Source organism: Rana temporaria, chromosome 4 (assembly GCF_905171775.1).
Source record: "Rana temporaria chromosome 4, aRanTem1.1, whole genome shotgun sequence".
Lineage (NCBI taxonomy): Eukaryota > Metazoa > Chordata > Amphibia > Anura > Ranidae > Rana > Rana temporaria.
The window spans coordinates 405,056,975-405,078,433 of NC_053492.1; the positions used below are offsets into that span (position 1 = coordinate 405,056,975).

At 44.9% G+C, this 21,459-nt stretch overlaps 1 protein-coding gene across 1 annotated transcript in view; it reads right to left on the reverse strand.

The window, feature by feature from the left end:
• The window catches only part of RAB1A (RAB1A, member RAS oncogene family), a 56,681-nt gene extending 37,469 nt beyond the window's left edge, over positions 1-19,212 (reverse strand). The window contains exon 1 of the mRNA XM_040351248.1: positions 18,868-19,212. Coding sequence (XP_040207182.1) covers positions 18,868-18,890 — 23 coding nt within the window. The 5' untranslated portion in view covers positions 18,891-19,212. The remainder of the gene's footprint in view (positions 1-18,867) is intronic.
• Between the last annotated feature and the right edge of the window lie 2,247 nt (positions 19,213-21,459).

A 21,459-nucleotide genomic window follows, 5' to 3' on the forward strand; every position in this document is an offset into this window, starting at 1 on the left:
GCTTTCGTCTTTATCCCTGAGATTCATATCAACGCTGACTCAGTAACTAAGAACCGGCCCCAGCTGCAAGTCTTTTAGGGAGACTAACACCCTGTGCCTGGTTTGACCGCCGTGCTTGTGGTCATATTATCTGGTAAGGAGACTACATCTCTTTCACTCGGGTGCTCAGTTGGTGGAGGAAGTGTTTTTCTTTGGATGTCACATCACTAGAAGATTTTGGATCCACTTAATTTCACTTGGGACTTTGTTTGGATATTTTCCATCAACTCTACCTATTTAACCATAGGGCATGTCATTATTTTGGATTGACCATATATCCATCCTTTTTTGTTTATGATATTTTTAGTATTCACTTACTTTGTTTTTTGCATATGCACATTTAATAAAAAAATGTTGTCATCACTTATGATCAATTTTCCATTTATATATTGGTGGCATCAATTTTATTCACCTACATTAATTTTTCTAGTTTTTGGTGTCATTATCAAATTTCTCACATATATTGTTTTTGCGCCGTACCTTATATTTTAAACAGGAAGTTGAACCACCTAGGACCAGGAAAAAAGCAGATTACGAAAGATGCGCTGGGGTGCGTTGGCAAATGCTGAAAAAGGAATCGTTCCCTGAAAACCCTGTTCACACCAGTGTGCTGCGTTACACTGCGCTTGTGCCGTGTTATATTAAAAAAAAAAAAAAAAAAAAACAGCCACAACGTGCAAAATAATGCAACGCACAGCAAGGCAAAATGTTCAACTTTATAAAGTTTAGCTTTTCTGAGCAGTCACACACCACTTGCTGGCACAAGTTCCTGTCTGTAGAACATTGCAAGAAGAAAAATGACCAAAGGACTGGAAAGGTTGGCTACAAACTGATAAGAATAGTCCAAAATCCAATTCTTCATGATCTCAAGCATCTTGAAAAAGGACCGACATGGAAGGAGATTGGTGCCTGACTCACTGACTGTGCACACAGAGAGCTTCAACAGATCACACCAGACACGTGCAGATGAGTCAACACATTACAAAGTACAAAGCTTTATTAAAAAAAAAAAACTTGTGGTGCAAAGCACAAAAGCGACTTCACGGCTCCGGCATTCAAACGGCCACAACCTGAAAACTCAAGAAAACCAGGTGAAAACGTCTCTGCAGCAGTGAATGCACCACTGGAGGGCTTAATTTCAAGGTAAGTCTTTCATGTCTTTACCTTGCAGGATTTGTTTTTTTAAAACCTTTACTACTGATTTAATGTATTCCTAGAGCAGACAATTGTTAGACCTCCTGGCAGGTTTTTTGTTGGTTTGCCATTAGGAACATTTTCCTTGACCTCCTGCCCCAAGGCACAACATGAGTGAGGAAAAGCATTTGTTAGGCTGTACACAATAGGACAGGTGTACCTATTGGAAGATTGGTCATTGGCCTCCAGGACAAAATGGATGAGCCGTCATTAAGAGGGACATGGACAATAAAAACCAGACAGTTCCAACTACCCAAAACTCTGCATCTAAACAGGTCTCTCCCCTTAAATACACTTTAATTGTATAACTGGCCTGCTTCAAACAACCTGTTCTGCCTGGCCGTCTCCACTTTCAGTCCGCCGACCAAGAAAGCTAAATTAGAGTGAGAAGCCCTTATCTGCATATTTGTTCTGCATTAGTGACTAGGCATTGTAGCCAAAGACATACCAGTCAGATAATGAGCATTTTCCGGAGGAGAGGTCATTTGTCAGCTCCAGGACCAGGATTGAAAGATGCTATACTTACCTGCTCTGTGCAATGGTATTGCATAAAAAAGTGGAAACCACCACAATCTATAATTGGCCTTTGCAGCAAGGTGCACATGGAAAGAAAATGGGTGCAGGGACACATGGGATGCCTTCGCTGCCATTGTGCTCTTGCTGGGCATCTCATGCATCCATGTGCCTTTGGGGGGTGGGATCCCTCCAGGCAAACCTGCCCTAAAGTGATACTAAAGCCAAAAAAAATTTAACTTAAAAATTTAAATAAAAAAAACATGCTATACTTAGCGGCTCTGTGCAGTGGTTTTGCACAGAGCAGTCATGATCCTCCACCAGTGCTCCTGGCCCCTCCCTATTGCCCCCATAGTAAACAGCTTGCTGTGGGGGCACCTGGACAGGCCCGCTCAGAGCTGCAGCTCTGCATGTCAATTCACACACAGAGCCATGGCTTGGTTCCACCCCCTCTCCCAATTGGCTCACTGGCTGTGATTGTCAGCAGCAGGAGCCAATTTACTGATGTGCACTGAATAGTGTCAATGTGCCGCAGATTTGCCTGTTTTAGGATGCCCAGGGCACGTTGACCACGTGGTCAGCAACCAGCTGCCTGGTGCCCAGAAGTGCATATCTGGGAAAAATCAGACAATAGGAATTGCTTTCCCTAACAGAATGAGCTGACAAATGCCCCAGAGCAGGACGCAATTTGTAGTCGCCATGGCAAGCTGGGATTGGTCGATCCCTGTATTGGCTGGTTTTACTGTCCAATCAGAATGTGCCAACATCAGTAGATGTGACCAGTGTATTTCAGCTCTAGCTTTAAACTATATTAGAAGGCCTTCTTGACTTTGTTAGTCCCACGCAAATCATTTAATAGATATTACTGCAGTCATAACTGAGGAAAAAGAAAAAAAAAATCTGATATGAGGCCTGCGTTAGAGGAGGCATCTGAGAACAAATAATAATTGGGATAAATCGAGTCTTTTGTATGACCGTCTACATATTTGTAAGGGGTCACGTGGTCAGTATGCCTAAAAGTGGGCAAAAATAATACAGTAGGACAAGCTAGCAAAGAGATTGAAATGTATGTAACCTTGGGCCGCCAACGCAAGAATGCCTGTGACAAACATGTGGAACCAGGATATGTCCGGAAATGAAAGCTGACCCCCACCAATCTAACTCCTCAACAACGTGAATACTGACCCCTTGACGAAAAGCAGCAGAAACTGCACCTGTACTGAAAGTGCCGCCCTAGTTAGGCAGCAGGGAATGGCTACGTGTCGAGCCCTGTGCTAGCAAAGAAGGGAGTACTAGGGAAAGAAAAAAAGAGGCCTATCCCTGGGTACATCCGTAAAAGTCACCATGAGCCGGTATAAGACTGTGACCGGGCACCAGCTTGTAGGCCCGCTTGAGCTGAAAGTGGCAAAAAAAATGACAATGAAATCAAGTAGATACTAAATGTTTGTGACAAAAGAACCCAGGATACCGAGATGGAAAAGCCTGGAAGATATCCCCGGTCGAGTCATGAGCTTCGTAGGCCGAATTATAAATGACTTACACGAGAAAACCATCGCCCCCAAAAAGGAAGATGGAGGGCGGGTTTTAATACCTCCTGACTCCTCCTACAAACTGACCTGCAGTCAGCCTTCCACTAAAACAAGAAAACTGGTAAATCCAGTGAAAGTCTCAGCTCTATGTCTACAAGTGCCAAAGAATTCTTGCAAACACCATAAATTAAGATCCTATTCTTCACAGTATGATAATCTATATCTAGTAACCCTGGTTCACACTGAGCTGTGGGAGTTCAGCTGAACTCGCACAATTTTACTCCTGCGTGTCAATCCCTATTTCGGCGGCGATTTCACAGACATCTGTGCGGGTCTCTGCACAGATGTCAATGAAAATTGCACCCGGAAACTGCATAGTAGTACAGAAGCCACTTTTTGAAATCAGTGCAGTGCCGCAAATGCAGCGGTGCGCCGATTAGGAAGGTGTCATTACTGGCAATTGCCGCCGATTTGACATGTCAAAAAACGCACCGATGTGAACCAGGGCTTAGAGATTTCAGAAAACATACTGATGGTATGGTATTCAGGGTACAAAGTCTGAGGTGGTGTAACATGTCACTTATTTCATCAATAATGCATTAAAGGCACAACATGTAGCTGGGGAACAGAGGAACTCTGAACCTTTGCCTTACACAAAGTACTTAGCATTTTTAAAATGCAGGCTGCAAAACAACAGCAAAGTATTAGAAGCTTGGCAGAGCACTGCTAGGCAACAGGCCAGTCTTTCCTGCTGCATTTCTATTTCAAATTATTCAAAAGCAATATCATTTACCACCATCTACCTTCTGGCATGGACTGAACAATGGGCTTGTTAGTGTGCTAACTTGATGCAGTTTTACTGCTTCTCGGCTACAAGGGGAGCTTGGAAAGCAGATGCACACCGTGGGACAGAGGTTATAGTCTAAGAAAGCAAACAGAAATAAAATATTAAAAATAGCACTCGAAAAAAAGTAAGCAAAACCTGAACATACACAATTATTTAAAACGGCCCCAAAAAAATAAATAAATAAAAAAAACACACAACTTGTCCAAGAAACCCAAACCTGGCTTTCTAAACAAAGTAAACGGACTAGTCACTTCTATTTAGAAATCCAGGCCGCTGCGATAGTGTGTCTGCTGTACAAATGGAACTAAAATGTCACCATCAAAAGTGCAGCAAAGCATGACTTCTAGGTTTTCTGTTGAAGGATTCCTCCCTCTGCAAAGCAGCAGCATCCTGGAATAAAAAAGGAGCACGCAAAAAAAAAGGCAACATGCAAGTTTCTCAGTTTACAAAATATATCCATCAAATCAGAAAATGCATCACGTTGTGTTTGTATTGTATTGTATATATTCCAGTCAAAGCTGTGTTTTTAGCTTTGACTGGAACACAAGGGTTTCTTTGCAGACCTTTCAATACAACTAGTTCAAAAAAGGTGTGCATCATTGCCGTTAGCAATTGCAAAATTTAATAACCAAAATATTAGCAGAAAATGATGATCAGTCTTCAGAAACAGGCGACATATCGGGCATATCACATATCTCTGAATTAGAATTTACTTTTTGTACCTTAAAGTGGTTGTAAACTCTTACAGCACACCTTTTTGCTACAGGTAAGCCTATAATAAAGGCTCACCTGTAGCTACCCTGGATATTCCCTGTATTTGCATGTGCCGATGTAATCAGCGCACTGAAACATGGTATGTATGTGCCATTGCTTCAGCGAGTGTGCCGTTACCAACAGCGCATGCGCGGAGTGACGTTATTGTGGCTCCAGCCAATCACAGCACCGGAGCCGTGATATCCGGAACGCACTCTGGGATGACATGTCGCTGGCTGGTACCGTGTACGGGCACAACAGCAGGGGTTTTGATCCTAGTTGAGTATTACATAATGAGCCAGTATTCTATGCATAGTACCTCATTATGCCTTTGTCCTACATGTCTTTTTTCCTGCCTTGGTTTACAACCACTTTAAGCCCAGTTTAGACTAGAAGAAAAATCAGACCAACGATTGTGTGGTTTCCCACAACAAGCTGAAACCGAAGATGGTACCAACTGTACAAAAATTCTCGTACGACAGCTTTATTTTGTTTATGATCATACGCAGTCTTTCGCATGCGATTTCTCTCATAACACAGTATACATTAAATGAAAAGCGTTGGTTCTGTTTTCCGAACGAGAACATTTTTGGAGTTCGTCACTCGGTTTAGAAAGTTGTATACACATACAAAAATCAAAAGGATTGCGCTTCGTACAGAATTTATTTCTCGCAAATTTCTCATGGCGTGTATAAAGCTTTAGAGAACATTGTTCACGCATTGGGGTTTCTAGTATGATTAAAATAGTCATATCATGCTATGTTGCTTTTATATGTACTCATACGGCTGTACAATGATGTATATGTTTTTTATTCAACCTCCAGAGCTCACGTTTTACTATAAACAAAATGTCCTCTGTGCGGAACTTTCAATAAAACTTTTTGATATCTTCTCTTTCCTCTTTCCGTTATATTGTCCCAAAAGTATCCAGGCACACCTGGCTGAAATCTCCCAACAACCCCCTTTGGTTTAACCCCAATCTGCAGGAACTATACTCCCTTCCTGATCCCAATCGCTGGTACTCCAAGGGGGTTAAATATTTATGCCACCTGCACAATGCTCAGGGCTTTAAATCTTTTTCTCAGCTACGTTTAGACTTCGATCTTCCAAGATCATACCTATTTTATTACTACCAGCTTAGGCACGCTATTGGTGCCCAGTGTGGCTCCCTGGATGATCCCACTGACCTACCCCCGTTGGAAAAACTGCTCAGACAGCCAGATACCACTAAACTTGTCTCCACCTATTATGCAGCCCTAATGACATAAAGCTCAGGTAAAATGGACCTCTCTGGACATCTCCCTGGTAGGCGAGGACTGGTCAGAATTTAGTGATGCGTATAAAACCTCTGTTATTGCTTCCGGGGACCGCATCATACAGGTCAAAATTTTTCATCAAACCCACCTCACTCCGGCTAGGTTACACAAGATGGGTCTCCTGCCCTCAGCTGCCTGTTTCCGTGGCTATGGCCAAGAGGCCGATTTCTTACACTGCTTCTGGTCATGCCCGGTAATCCGGGACTTCAGGGAAGAGGTGGGTGCTTTCATCTCATTGGTGCTAGGCCTCCCAAACATAATCCACCCCAAGAACTGCCTATTACACCTATCATCACCTGCCAAGAGACTGCTCCGCAGACTCTTCTTCTATGTTAAAAAGGCAATTTTACTGTCCTGGAAGGGCGCACAGACCTCTCTCTGAAATCCCTCTGGTTAAATCTCATTGACGCTATCCCACTGTATAAACTTACTTTTGAAATTCGGAAACGGAACAAAACCTTCCACAAAATTTGGGGTAGATGGTTGGCTAGTGCGCTAACCCTCTCCCAGCACTGATTGTACTACTCTTGCTTGACCAGTGATGGGGCGTGTCTCGCGGATCTCTAATGTCTGGACCTCCGCTTTTGCTATATCCAGGTATACCTGAGCCTTTTACTACTGTGCCTACTTTATATTTTGCACTGATGTCAGTTTATTTTTCTATGTTTGAGCCCAGGTTCACACTGGGTACGATTTCCCTCGATTTGAGATGCGATTTCACATGTGAAATCGCATATCAAATCGGCGGCATTTGCCGCCAATTGTCGGCAATGACACTGTCCTAATCGGTGCGGCGCTGCACCGATTTTAAAAAGTAGTTCCTGTACTACTTTTTGCGATTTCGGGCCGCGATTTACATAGACATCTGTGCAGAGACCTGCACAGATGTCTCTTAAATCGCGGCCAACTCGCACGGCTACACTCCCGCAGCCCAATGTGAACCAGGGCTGAGTGTATTGCCTAACGTTTATGGCCAGGTTGTCTGGTGGTATTTTTTTTTTTGTGTGTGCTTGTTGGTTTGTCTTAAACCCTAATAAAAATATCTTTAAAAAAAAAAAAAAAAATGTTTGATATTATAACCAGAATTTATTTGCTGCGAAAAAAAAAAAAAAAAGAAAAAACCTGGGGAATTGTCTCCGATCATTGATTATTTGGGGTGTGCAGTGCCTTTAAACTCACTACAGTATTGCTTTTCCCTTTGTCCACACATTGTAGCCTTCTAAAGCGCTATTCTAAGAATGATGACAAAATAGCATGTACAGGGGTGAGCATAGGAGGCAATGAGACTTTTCATAGATGGATTTTAGGCTTCTCATGAAAATCTTCTAAATGTAGATTGCAGTGGGGGAGAAAGCCTAGGGGCATAAAAATCAAGTCACTCATTCAGAGTGGAAACCATAAAAAAAAAAAAACCTGCATATTTTGTGGTTTGCTGGATACTACAGAATTATTTTACAATTCTATAACACAGAAAGCCGTCAGTCATATGACAGAGAAAATTAGCAACAATCCATGTGACAAACTAAAACATGCAATCAACTTATCCTGCAGCCGACTACAATAACGATGTCTAGTTTCTATACAGAACGCAGAAAACAACTTAAGGATACTGAAAAAAATAAAAAAAAAGAGTTTGAGTTTAGAAAAGAAATGCTCAAAAAATAAATAAAAAGCTGTTCTCCTAAAGAACTGGGTTTCTGGATAAAATTTTCAGGGAATAAAAGATGCCAATATATACAGTGCCTTGAAAAAGTATTCATACCCCTTGAAATTTTCCACATTGTCATGTTACAACCAAGAACTTAAATGTATTTTATTGGGATTTTATGTGATAGACCAACACAAAGTGGCATATAATTGTAAAGTTGTGAAGTAAATTCATATACACTCACTTTTTCACCCTGCAAATCGGTTGCAAATAGCGTGTGTGTTATACGCCGATACTGCAAATTGGGCTGCCTCTGAGAGAACGGGGAAAGGGATGGGGGGAGCATCGTCAGATACACACGAGAAGCTCTTGTTTACTCTGTAAGAGGAAGTCCCGCCTCCTGAGTCAGCATTGGACCAGTGTTCTGTCTATCATTGAAGCCAGTCCAGGAGACGGGACTTTGTATTAGAGAGGGCGCCGAGTAAACAGGAGATTTTCTCTGTATGTAATCTGACGGCGTTCACACCGCCCCCCTCCCTGAGATGGCCATTGATTAGGCTGCATTCCTGGCAATGGGGAGGCTACAGATGGGCATTAATCAAGCTGCATTCATGGGCACTGACCCTTATTTTGCTTCAAAGTCCTTTATTTAAAATGTAAGTTTTTTTTCCTGAATCTTCCCTCTTAAGATGAAGGTGCGCGTTATATGCCGATAAATACGGTAAAATATGTGAAAAGTGTAACGTGTATTTGTATTCAGCCCCCGAGTCAATACTTTGTAGAACCGCCTTTCACTACAATTACAGCTGCAAGTCTTTTTGGGGATGACTCTACCAACTTTGTACATCTTCTTACATTTTTTCCCATTCTTCTTTGAAAAATAGCTCAAGCTGTCAGATTGGATGGAGAGCGTCCGAACAGCAATTTTCAAGTCTTGCCACAGAGTCTCAAATTGGATTTAGGTCTGGACTGTGACTGGGCCATTCTAACGCGTGGATATGCTTTGATCGAAACCATTACATTGTAGCTCTGGCTGTATGTTTAGGGTTGTTGTCCTGCTGGAAGGTAAACCTCCACTCAAGTGTTTTGTAGACTAACAGGTTTTCTTCTAAGATTGCCCTGTATTTGGCTCCATCTATCTTCCCATCAACTCTGACCAGCTTTCCTGTCCCTGCTGAAGAAAAGCATCCCCACAACATGATGGTGCCACCACCATGTTTCACGGTGGGGATGGTGCATTTAGGGTGACATGCAGTGTTAGTTTTCCACCACATATAGCATTTTGCTTTTTAGGCAAAGACGTTTAATTTTGGTCTCATCTGACCAAAGCACCTTCTTCCACATGTTTGCTGTGTCCCCCACATGGCTTCTCAAACTTCAAACGGCTTCTTATGGCTTTCTTTTTGCCACTCTTCCTTAAAGGCCAGATTTGTGGATTGCACGACTAATAGTTGTCCTGTGGACAGATTCTCCCATCTGAGCTGTGAATCTCTGCAGCTCCTCCAGAGTTACCATGGGCCTCTTGGCTGCTTCTCTGATTATTGCTCTCCTTGCCCGGCCTGTCAGTTTAGGTGGACGGCCATGACTTGGTAGGTTTGCAGTTGTACCATACTCTTTCCCATTTTCGGATGATGGATTGAACAGTGCTCCGTGAGATGTTCAAAGCTTTGGATATTATTTTATAACCTAACCCTGCTTTAACCACTTGCCGACCGCGCACCGTCGTTATATGTCCACAAGGTGGCTCGGCTGGGCGAGAGCACGTAGTATGACGTCCTCTCTCCCAGCCGCCACTAGGGGCGCGCGCCCCCGACTCCCGTGCGTGTGCCCGGCGGGCGCGATCGCCGCCGGGCACACGCGATCGCTTGGTACAGAGCGGGGACCGGGAGCTGTGTGTGTAAACACACAGCTCCCGGTCCTGTCAGCAGGGGAAATGCTGATCTTCGGTTCATACAATGTATGAACCGAGGATCAGTGTTTCCCCTAGTGAGGCCACCCCCCCCCCACAGTAAGAACACACCCAGACATACTTAACCCCTTCCCCGCCCCCTAGTGTTAACCCCTTCACTGCCAGTGGCATTTTTATAGTAATCCAATGCATTTTTATAGCACTGATCGCTATAAAAATGCCAATGTGTCAAAAGTGTCCGCCATAATGTCGCAGTACCGAAAAAAAAAAAAAAAAAAAAAAAAAAAAATTAAAATCGCTGATCGCCGCCATTACTAGTAAAAAAAATAATAAAAATACCCCCTATTTTGTAAACGCTATAACTTTTGCGCAAACCAATCAATAAACGCTTATTGCGATTTTTTTTTACGAAAAATATGTAGAAGAAAACGTATCGGCCTAAACTGAGGAAAAAAAATGTTTTTTCATATATTTTTGGGGGATATTTTTTTATAGCAAAATGTAAAAAATATTCATTTTTTTCAAAATTGTCGCTCTATTTTTGTTTATAGCGCAAAAACTAAAAACCGCAGAGGTGATCAAATACCACCAAAATAAAGCTCTATTTGTGGGAAAAAAAGGACGCCAATTTTGTTTGGGAGCCACGTCGCACGACCGCGCAATTGTCTGTTAAAGCGACGCAGTCCCGAATCGCAAAAAGTACTCTGGTCTTTGGGCAGCAATATGGTCCGGGGGGTAAGTGGTTAAACGTCTCCACAACTTTATCCCTGACCTGTCTGGTGTGTTCCTTGGCCATCATGACGCAGTTTGTTAACCAAGATTCTCTAACAAATCTTTGAGAGCTTAAAAAAAAAAAGCTGTATTTATACTGAGATTAAATTACACGCAAGTGGACTCCATTTACTTATTAGGTGACTTCTGAAGGCAATTGGTTTAACTAGATTTTAGTTAGGGGTATCAGAGTAAAGGGGGGGGGGGTTAAATCCAACTGCACACCACACTTTTCAGATATTTGTAAAAAAAAAAAAAAAACATAAAATACATTCATGTTTTTGGTTGCAAAATTTCAAGGAGTATGAATGCTTTTTCGAGGCGCTGTATGGGCTCTGCAATGAACAGCCAGCTTCCATTTGCATAGATCACCCCAAAAGTTTTGTTTTTGCCAAATCTGAAAACTACATAATCAGGACTATGGCTAATGTAAATCCAAAGCCCCATTACTTAAATCAGGTGTCTCCAAACTATGGTCTGCCAGTTGTTCAGGAACTACAACTCCCATCATGCCTAGTCATGTCTGTGAATGTCAGAGTTTTACAATGCTTCATGGGACGTGTAGTTCTGCGAAAGCTGAAAGGCCGTAGTTTGGAGATGCCCGACTTAAAGCATAAGGCAAATGGGCAATAAACCGAAAGGTCCAAATTCACTAATAAAATTGCAGGAGCCTAAACCTTTTGTAGCATTATTTTATTACTTGATTAAGAGCCAGTATTACTGGCCATTATGTTTGCCACTTGTTTCAGTATTAAACTGAAAAAACAATCCGAAAAAAAAAAAAAAAACACACACACACACACACACACAATATATCTGGCCAGCTAAAAGATGGTGGATGGAAAATCGTGTTCTGCCAGCCAGGAAAAACAAGCTGAAGAGGAATGCTGAACTAACCCTTGCTCTATAGTTACTAGAACTGCTGCATACTGGGACCTGAATGAAAGGTTCATTTCATAGAACACAAGCCAAAAGAAAATACTGGAATAAATAAATGAAAATTACTTACTCTATGGAATAGTCCCCCCAATAGTGTCTAAATGTCCCTAGATTTAATAAAGGGAAGTGATAACGGCGGCTCCAGGCAGCAGATTGCGAAACCTGCAGCAATGTGTTTTGTAAGAACCATGTGACACACATATGACTCCCTGCTAAACGGAAGGCTGGCTGTGGATTCATTCACAGAGGACATATTAGAAACAGCAAACAGTCTACCTCTATCTTCACCCAACAATGTGAAAACGGAAAAGCTCCAGCACTGCAAAGTATTTATAGAGCCGGTATAATTCTCTGTAACAGGACTGCCACTTCCTGAAGATACAAAGCCTACATCATCATGCTGACGTCTGAAACTGAAAAAACTGTTTGCTTTCTGTTTCCATATTGTCTGTCTTTCTGCTAGATAGATCCTTTGCAGCTCAATCTTTCAGTCCATGGTGATCGCTCAATCTATAGCGATCAATCTACAACCCAGACAGCTAACATTAGGTACTATAAATTGCAATTACGAAGCATGTAGGCATAATTAACTCCTACTGAAATACACCATCGCCTCACCCAGCCATCCAAGAATCAAGGTGGGTGAGGCTGGGGAAGATCTTTCAAAAGATACTTGAGAATAGCGGGCATTTTCCTGATCATCATACTCTACAATGAGAAAAGAGACACCATCTACTACTGATCGAGTACAGGCCCACCTTACACAACTGATGGAACATGTAAATCCTTCAGTTATACCAAAACAAACATAAGAAATCATATCAAAAAGGACATCTGTCAAAATTAACCTCAGAGTGGCGCAAGTCCCAACATTTCACTGCCAATTAATCTGGTCTATAATACGCATGGGAAAGCTGCAGGTCTCCAAAAAGAAATGAACCAACTTTATCAGGTCATCCTAGGACATGTAGCCACCACCAGGAGGCTTACATGGCGATTAATAAAAAAAAAAAAAAAGGCCGGGCAGAATCCTGAGACTTTTAGACCTTTAAAGGGGTTGTAAAGGTTCGTGTTTTTTCACCTTAATGCATCAATGTGAAAAAACACCTCGCTGTCACGGGTCCCCCCGTTTTACTTACCTGAGCCCGTTTACCTGCTGTGCGCTTCCCCCGGCGCCCTCTTTTCTACTGCTTCTCAGCGTTGATTGGCTCCTGCTGCTGTCAATCAAATCCAATGACGCGGCCGCTGGGGGGCGGGACCGAGTCATACATGCTGTGTCTATGGATGCAGCGTGTATGACAGGGAGCGCGCTAGCAAGCTAACACCCTCGGGATAGAGCTTCCCAGAGGGGGGTTAGTTATTGCGGGGAGGAGCCAGGACACTATGAGCAAAACGAGCTGCACAGTGGAAGTACAACATGTTTGTTATTTAAAAAAAAAAAATGTAAACATTTACAATCACTTTGATGCGATACTTAAAAGGGGTTGTAAAAGACGATTTGCATTCTCTGCAGAAAATCAGTAAGGTGAACTTATATTGAGTCCCGCGAACCCCCACTGTCAGGCACTGGGATGCAGCTTCAACGATCCGGGGATTTGAAATACACCGAGAGGTACTGATAGGATATTAAAGCGGTAGTTCCCCCTCCAAAAAAGTTTTACCCTTAGTCTGATGCTCATTTTGTCTAGGGGAATCGGCTAGTTGTTTTAAAATCGACGCTGTACTTACCGTTGTAGAGAGCGATCTTCTCCGTCGCTTCCGGGTTTGGTCTTCGGGGATAGGCGTTCCTTCTTGATTGACAGTCTTCCGACGGTCGCATCCATCGCGTCACGATTTTCTGAAAGTAGCCGAACGTCGGTGTGCAGGCGCCGTATAGAGCCGCGCCGACGTTCTGCTTCTTTCGGCTACTCGTGACGCGATGGATGCCACCGTCGGAAGCCTGTCAATCAAGAAGGAACGCCCACTCCCGAAGACCATACCCGGAAGCGGCGGAGAAGATCGCTCTCTACAACGGTAAGTACAGCGTCGATTTTAAAACAACTAGCCGATTCCCCTAGACAAAATGAGCATCAGACTAAGGGTAAAAAATGTTTGGAGGGGGAACTACCGCTTTAAGCTTTTGGGGTTTTCAAGACAACGGACTGGTGAAGTGGCATCCCAGCGGAGGGTCGTGGGACTCCTGTACAGCAGGACTTAAGGGGGGGGCCAGTGTAAGTTCACCTTACAGATTTTCTGTAAAGGTGGACTTACACTTTAAGCAGAGTTCCACCCAAGAGTATCCTGTCCCCACTTAGCGGGAGGCGGGAGTCTGGGCCATGGAGAATTAGGTTAGCAGCTTGGCTCCCTCCTTTTTTCCCCCACCACCGGGCCAGTAGGAGAGAGCAGCGGTGACTCTGGCAAGCGCAGTAGGGACCCGGCATGAAGCTGCAATGCTACACTGCCGAGTACCCTTACTGGCAATGGTGGCGTCAACACCCAACAGCTGATGGAAACAGGTAGATCTCCTCTTTAGAGAGCTAAATACAGGTGTTTTTTTTCTCCCCTAAATACTTACCTGAGCCTGATCTTGATTTGGTGCTGCGCCAAGAGCAGATGTTCTCTCCTCTCTCACTGGACATGGAAGCGGGAGTCATTTGCTCCTGCTGCTGTCAGTCAAAGCCTGTGACTGGAAGGCCTCCAAAAAAAATCATCATTCTATACTTCAACAATTATTACAAAGAATGATTACTAATCAATCTCTTACCCAGGCAGTTCAAATACAACTGACAAAAAAAAAAAAATCTTGATTGATAAGCATCAAAGGCTTCCATCAGACAAAACAAAGCAGTGACTATGACAACACATTGTAAAAGGGAAAGATAATAAAGTGTGGCCTATTAACAGGTAAAATACAACAGTATAAAAGGGAAAGAGGCAGATCCAATATAAAATGGAAAACCGGGTGGATAAAAAAAAAAAAAATAGATTTGTTACTTTTTATTTAAATCAGATTTAATTTTTATCAAATTTATTTTAATAAAATGCTTTGAGTAAAAATCTATCTAAAGATGGTTTTCTATTTAAGATACATTAATAATTTAGTTTATTCAGCATGAAATGGAACTGAAAGTGGGGTTCCACCAGCATATTTTTTTTTAAAACAGGTAAGTGTCCTTATTAAAAGTCAGCAGCTACAAACACTGTAGCTGCTGACTTTTAATAAGGACACTTACTTGTCCTAGGCACCCGCGGTGTCGGTCCCACAAGGCCGATCCCTCGATCGTTTCAAGTCCTGGTGCCGCCATCCTCACTAAGGAGAACAAGCAGTGGAGCCACTGCTCATTTCCTACTGCACATGCACGAGTCTCGCGCCGCTGTATGAATGGGCGGCTGCTCTCTGGGATACACAGTTTCCCCCAGAAGAAAACGTGAGAATGAAAATCAGCCGTGGACTAGGAAGATCTGCATAGCAACCGCAATTTCTGGTAAGTAAAATTTTATTTTTCAATTTTTTTGTCGAATTTGGGTGTAATTTTTTTTTTTTTTTTTTTAGGGTAGACCTCCACTTTAATTATGTAGCATGAGGCTGTATATTCTGCAAGATTTACATTTTAGGTAAACTCATTCAATGAATCAAAGCTCTGAAGGAGGAGGAGCTGATGCAGGACAGAGATGACAGTTGCTCTTTAGAAATTATTATTTAAAATCGAGTTTATTTAAATCGTATCCACCCTGTGGAACACGACATTTTATTCTGTCAGCCTGTTAAATTTCCATCTGCTAAGAAACTACAAGTGCCAGAATAGACCGCGTTAGACCAACTGGCAGGACTTGATGGCTCTTGTAATTTCCCAAAACCTGGAGGCTCCTTGCAGAGAAAATTCACCCTCCACCCCCAAAAAACAGTTAACTTGCCCTTTACCTCATCTTTTTGCTATAATTCATACCTATACTTACAAACCCAGTGGATCCAGCGCTGCTGTCTCTTCCGGCCAATATGGAACCGCTTTACATGTAAACCTTTTTTTCATTTAAGATATTAATTGAATAAAACCCCAGTAGATTTATTTGGGCCTATGTCTTCCTTTAGGCGGATTTTCCCAAACTTCCCGTCTTATATACACAAAAGAGGAAGGGAGGAAATGTTCAATGTGCCTGTGAGAGTTTCTCATTGGAAGATGCCCCTTCTATTGCTGTTCTGGTGACAGCTCAAAATGTAAGATTTTTTTCTCAATTTCAGTGAAAGTGGTCACAGGACAAGTACATAGTGAATCTTCCCCAAAACAGTAAAATAAATCCAAAAGGCTTCTAAATATTCCCAGCTCTATCCAAAACTAAAGCCAAGAAAAAAAGTGTTTGCCTCCAAAATTGCTATAACAAGGGCAGACAACCTCAGTACTCCAGCTGTTGTGAAACTACAAGTCCCATGAGGCATTGCAGGGTTCCGACAGCCACAGGTATGACTCCCAAAAGGCAGCAGGGGCATGGTGGGTAGTTTCACCACAGCTGGGGTGTCAAGGTTCCCTACTCAAGCATTATAATGTAACTATAGACATAAAATGCTACAGGACGGCCACAGACCTGAGATGCTACAACGTTTAACTGCTGTTGACATCTAAGGTCTAGGGTTATCTAACCGCATTTAAATCTATGGTCATCTAATAAGATGGCCATAGATCCAAGAGGCTATAAGATGGCCACAGACCTAAGATTCTATAGACGGGACAAAGACATGCGATAAGATGGTCATAGAGGCAACCTAAACGATGGTCTTAGACATAAGATGGCCATAAATTTAAAGGAGAAGTCCAGCCAAAAGTCGTTTTGCACTCCTGTCACTGAAGTCCGCTCTCTGCTGACAACACAGATATCAGTCCAGGTACCGCACTATCCCGACAATGGCAGTCTGGATCCGCCAGGTGCCTGGACTGACACCCCGCTCAGCGAGTCGCTAAGAGACTGAGCCGGCCGCTCCCCACTCCTTCACAACTCAGCACTCCAATGAGGGAGGCGGGAGCAGAGAGCTGTGCCTGACAGTCTGCTGCCGTCTACTCAGGGAACTGTCAGAACCGATCAGCGAAGTTTGGTCGCATGGTTCTCAGTGTCAGGGGACCAATGCTGCATCCACAGACAAGTCTGATTCTTAAAAAAAAAAAAAAAAAAAATTATATCATTAAACCCATACTTTTTAAAGACCCTATCAGAAGATGGCCACGGTAGGTAGAAGATACTTTATGATGGCTATGGACGACAGATGTGATAAGATAGCCACTGACACAAAAGGTCATAAGACAGCCTAGGGCACACAAACCTAATGGTTCAGATGAGGTGCCGATTGCCATGTTGCGCTATATTTTATTTTGTTCTGGGTGACAGTGCAGACAGATGCTGCCATGACACAGGAGAGGACACACTGACAGGGTATAGGATGCAAGGTATAAGGGGTACAGGAAGGCATGAACCATCTCCATGGAGGCGGGTCTGACATACAGACAGGCAATAGGGAGCGGGTGAGATATGAGGGGAACAGAAAGGAATGAACCATCTACCGTATTTTCCCGGCATACAAGACGACTTTCTAACCCCTTAAAAACCTTCTTAAAAGTCGGGGGTCGTCTTATACGTCGGTAACATAACCTTACCTTATCCCAGAATCACGGGCGTACGATTTTTCAAAAGCCGCGCCTCCTACGTCTTCTGTTACGTGATAGGCGGAAACACTCAGCTTCCCAGGAGGCACTGTGTTCAGTGTCCGCCTATCACGGAGGCCCTCTCGTCCTCGGACGAGAGGGCCTCCGTGATAGGCGAACGCTCAACACAGTGCCTCCTGGGAAGCTGAGTGTTTCCGCCTATCACGGAACAGAAGACGTAGGTGGCGCGGCTTTTGAAAAATCGTACGGCCGCGATTCTGCATGTCTTGGGATAAGGTAAGGGCACAGTCTGGCATGTAATGGTGGCACCGTGAGGCGAGGCATGACTAGTAGGAAGGGGGTAGTCTTATACGGCGAGTATATCCCAAAACCAACATTTTGGCTGGAAAATTAGGGGGTCGTCTTATACGCCAGCAAATACGGTATATCAAACTTTTTCAACACGGAGGAACCCTTGAAATAACCGGTCTCAGGGGAACCCCTGTTAAAAAATGTCTATGTCTACAACTCATGATACATTGGTGCAATGGTCAGTGGAAGAGTGCTCCTTACATCTGTGGTCTTGGGGAAGAACCCCCCTACAGATGTCTAAAAAGATCATTGCTGTCCCTGGGAACTTGAGAGGCAAAAATAGGTCATTGCTCAAGGAACCCCTAGCAACAATTGGAGGAACCCCTAGCAACAATTGGAGGAACCCCTAGCAACAATTGGAGGAACCCTGATCTATATGGAGGGGGGGGGGGTCTGACAGACAGTATAGGAAATGGGTGTGATATGCGGGGTAAAGGAAGGAATAAACCATCTCCGGGGGGGGGGGGTATCTAACATACAGACAGGTTATATTAAGCGAGATATAGATAATTAATTCCTTCATGTACCCCTCATCTCACCTCCTATAACCTGTCAGATTCCCCCCTCCATTGAGATGGTTCATTCCTTCCTGTACCCCTCATATGGGAGGAGATCTGAAGTATGAGGGATACAGGAAGGAATTAACCATCTATAAGGGGGGGGGGGGGGGGTTCTGACACACAGACAGGGAATAGTAGATGAGGAGTACAGGAAGGAAGGATCCATCTATACAGGGGGGCTGACATACAGATAGGGCATTGGAGGTGAGGTATGAGGGGTACAGGAAGGAATGAACCATCTATATGGGGGGGGGGGGGGGTTCTGACACAGACAGGGAATAGTAGATGAGGGGTACAGGAAGGATCCATCTATATGGGGGAGCTGACATACAGATAGGGTATAGGAGGCGAGATAGGGGTACAGGAAGGAATGAACCATCTATATGCAGGGGGGGGTTGACAGACAGGGAATAGTAGATGAGGTATGAGGGGTACAGGAAGGAATGAACCATCAATATGGGGGGGGGGGGGGCTGACATACAGACAGGGTATAGGAGGTGAGATAGGGGTACAGGAAGGAATGATCCATCTCCATGGAGGGGGATCTGACATACAGGAAATGAAGGGAGGAGTACATGAGGAAATCCTGGCCATGACTATAGCAGGGCTGGGATTTATGGTGTAGAAGGACTACAAGTACCAGCACCCCTCTGTGTACACTGGGGTGAGGACATGCTGGGACTTGTAGTCCTTGCACAGATGCTGGTGACAATGGCCCTGTCTACATCCCAGCACACCTTATCAGTATATGAGGAGTAGCTGTGTGTGTATGATGGTCTCCCCTCCCTCCGGTGACAATGACAGAGCAGGTAACATAGAGAGGCCTCCCCCCGGCCTGGCCCCGGATCTCCCCGCACATCATACTCACTACTCGGGATTCATGCTGGACATGTCACTGTTCTCTCCACCGCGTCTGCAGAATCACAACACACCGAACACCGGAGACCCTCCGCCTCGCCAAGCAAACCCGGGTCCAGGGGACGAATGGAAAGTAAAGCGGCGGACCGGAGCTCCACAGAAGGTTCCAGAGACAAACCTACTATCTAATGATAAGAACTAATTCTTCCCCCCAGCAGCCCAGGAACTACCCCCCAAATACCAGCACAGCCGCCGTAAGCCCGAGCTCTCTGTAACCCCAAAATGGCTGCCGGCCCAAACCAGGAAATAGTGAATCCTCCAACTCAGGAAGGCTTCGCACTGGCGACAGAAGGCCGGCCCCGCGCTGCACCCTGGGAGATGTAGTCCTACAGCGCCCGTACACGCCGTCCCCGAGTTATGGAAGATGGGCGGGCAGAGACTTCATTTCCCAGAGAGCCGCGGGCATTCCGCGCCTGCGCAGCGCGAACCATCACCCCTCCCCTGTGTGCGGCCCCTCCCTCTCCTTGTCCTGGTTCCTGGAGTGGTAGCTCCGGCTCCCCCTAGCGGAATCTGTTGGCTTGGGCTGACGTCACCACTGAAACGTGGCAGCTGCCGGGCAGGTCCAGGGATAAGCCGGGTCCAGTCACGGGGAGAGGAGGAGGAGGAGGGGAGAGCTGATAAGGAGCACTGTACAGGGGACCTCTGTGACGCTGGAATATGTCGAGGTGTCGGAAGGTGACATCATATGTGATTGGATGATTGCAGCAACCCTGACTATGATAGGAAGTCATTATCCCATTCACCCAATGACTAGTGTGCAGATCAGCAGACCTCCTTCCATTACCAACCTGCACCAGTCTTCACTCATCATCAACTATTGTATGATCACCATGGAGGGGGTTCAGAGGAGCTCCTTCCACTATTCTCTTCATTGAAGGACAGAGCTGATCCTGATCTATGACCATTGGGTTATAGCGCCACCTTCAGGAGTAGGACCAGTGGCGGGTAGTGATCCATTTTGGGGGGGCAAACAAACCACCCCTCTCCCCGATCGGTCAACCCCCCTTCCCCCATCACTTACTCATCTGTCCGTCTGCCCTTCCAGCCCTGCACTAAGGCTGCATTCACACCTAGGCGTTTTGTCGCCTGAAGCGCGACGCTACAATACGCTGGAGGGGAAAAAATAACATTATTGTCTATGGAGATGGTTCACATCTCCACGCCGAACGCCTGAAGCTGAAACAAGTCCCGGACCCTTTTTTGTCGCGCGTATCGGGCGGCTTCAGCGTTTTCCATAGCCCACAATGACCTATACAAAACCGCGGTTAAAAACGACGCGTTTTGTCGTGGCAAATCGCGGTACAAAACGCTGCAATTTGTCGCTGCAAATCTTGGTACAAAACGCCGCAAATCACCTACGCAAATGTGTGAATGCAGCCTTACACCTGGGGTCTGGACAGGGGAGTCGAGCTGAAGTGTCAGGTGCGCCTGGATGAGAACGACGTAAGAGGAAGGAGGATGGAAGCCCGTTCTTCTCCTCTCGGCCAATCTGGTCTCAGGACCTGCTTCCTGATTGGCCGTGAGGAGGATCAGGAAGACAATAACAAATATTAATTCGCTATTGTCACACAAGTTGATGGGCTCACTGCACCCCGAGCACACCCTTTTTTAAGCCAATTAGAGCCTCCGGCTCTAATCACATGCTTCGAAAAATTGAAATCCATGCGTCCGGTGCCCTGCATGTAAATTAGGGGCCGGGCGTATGGATTAGGGGGAGGGCATCCCTAATGAGCGGCCGCCACCGAGTAGGACACTACGGGGGGCCCCTGATAGTGACCAAACTCCCAAGTGCCAGAGACAGCGCAGTTTAAGTGCACTGCTGTCTGGTTCCTCTGCTATGCGCAAAAGTCACTTCTGACAAGTATTCCTGATACCAAGCGAAAAAAGAGTGGCTAGAGCACACAGCCTGTGATTGACAGCCTCAGCTCTGTGCGCTGTGTGGAGAGGGGTGTGTCCCTTCCCTCCAGCAATCACTGAGCTCTGCACAGTGTGTATTCAGATCCCCGCCCCCTGCTTTCTAAAGGCTCAGGCAAGCTTTGTAAATTCAACACTGGAAAGGAGAGGGCTGCAAATAAACAGGTAAAACTTACTGTATGTAGGAGGAATTGTTTAATCTCAGTGTATCACCTGAGGCCAGTTACTTCCCTCGGTATATGTTGGGGTTTACAGCCACTTTAACCACTTGACGACCAGCCGACGCACTTATACTGCGGCAGGTCAGCTCTCCGTACCTGTACATCGGGCCGTGCATGTGAGAGTGCGGGCGCGCAGGAGTCAATGTCTGCCGGCCGCCCACAATCGTTGTACACAGAGGCTGAACAGGGCTCTGCCTTTGTAAACAAGGCAGGTCCCCGTTCTGACAGGGTCCATGTCAGAGATCTTCTGTTCCCAGTGATCAAGAACAGAGATCTCTGTCATGACCCTGGCAGTGGTATATATATATTTTTCTCCAGTCATCTTCCAGGACGGCACACCTGAGATGACAAGTCCCACCTGACAGGAAACACAATCAACAGAGTTTAAAAGGCCCCACCCTTCCCTC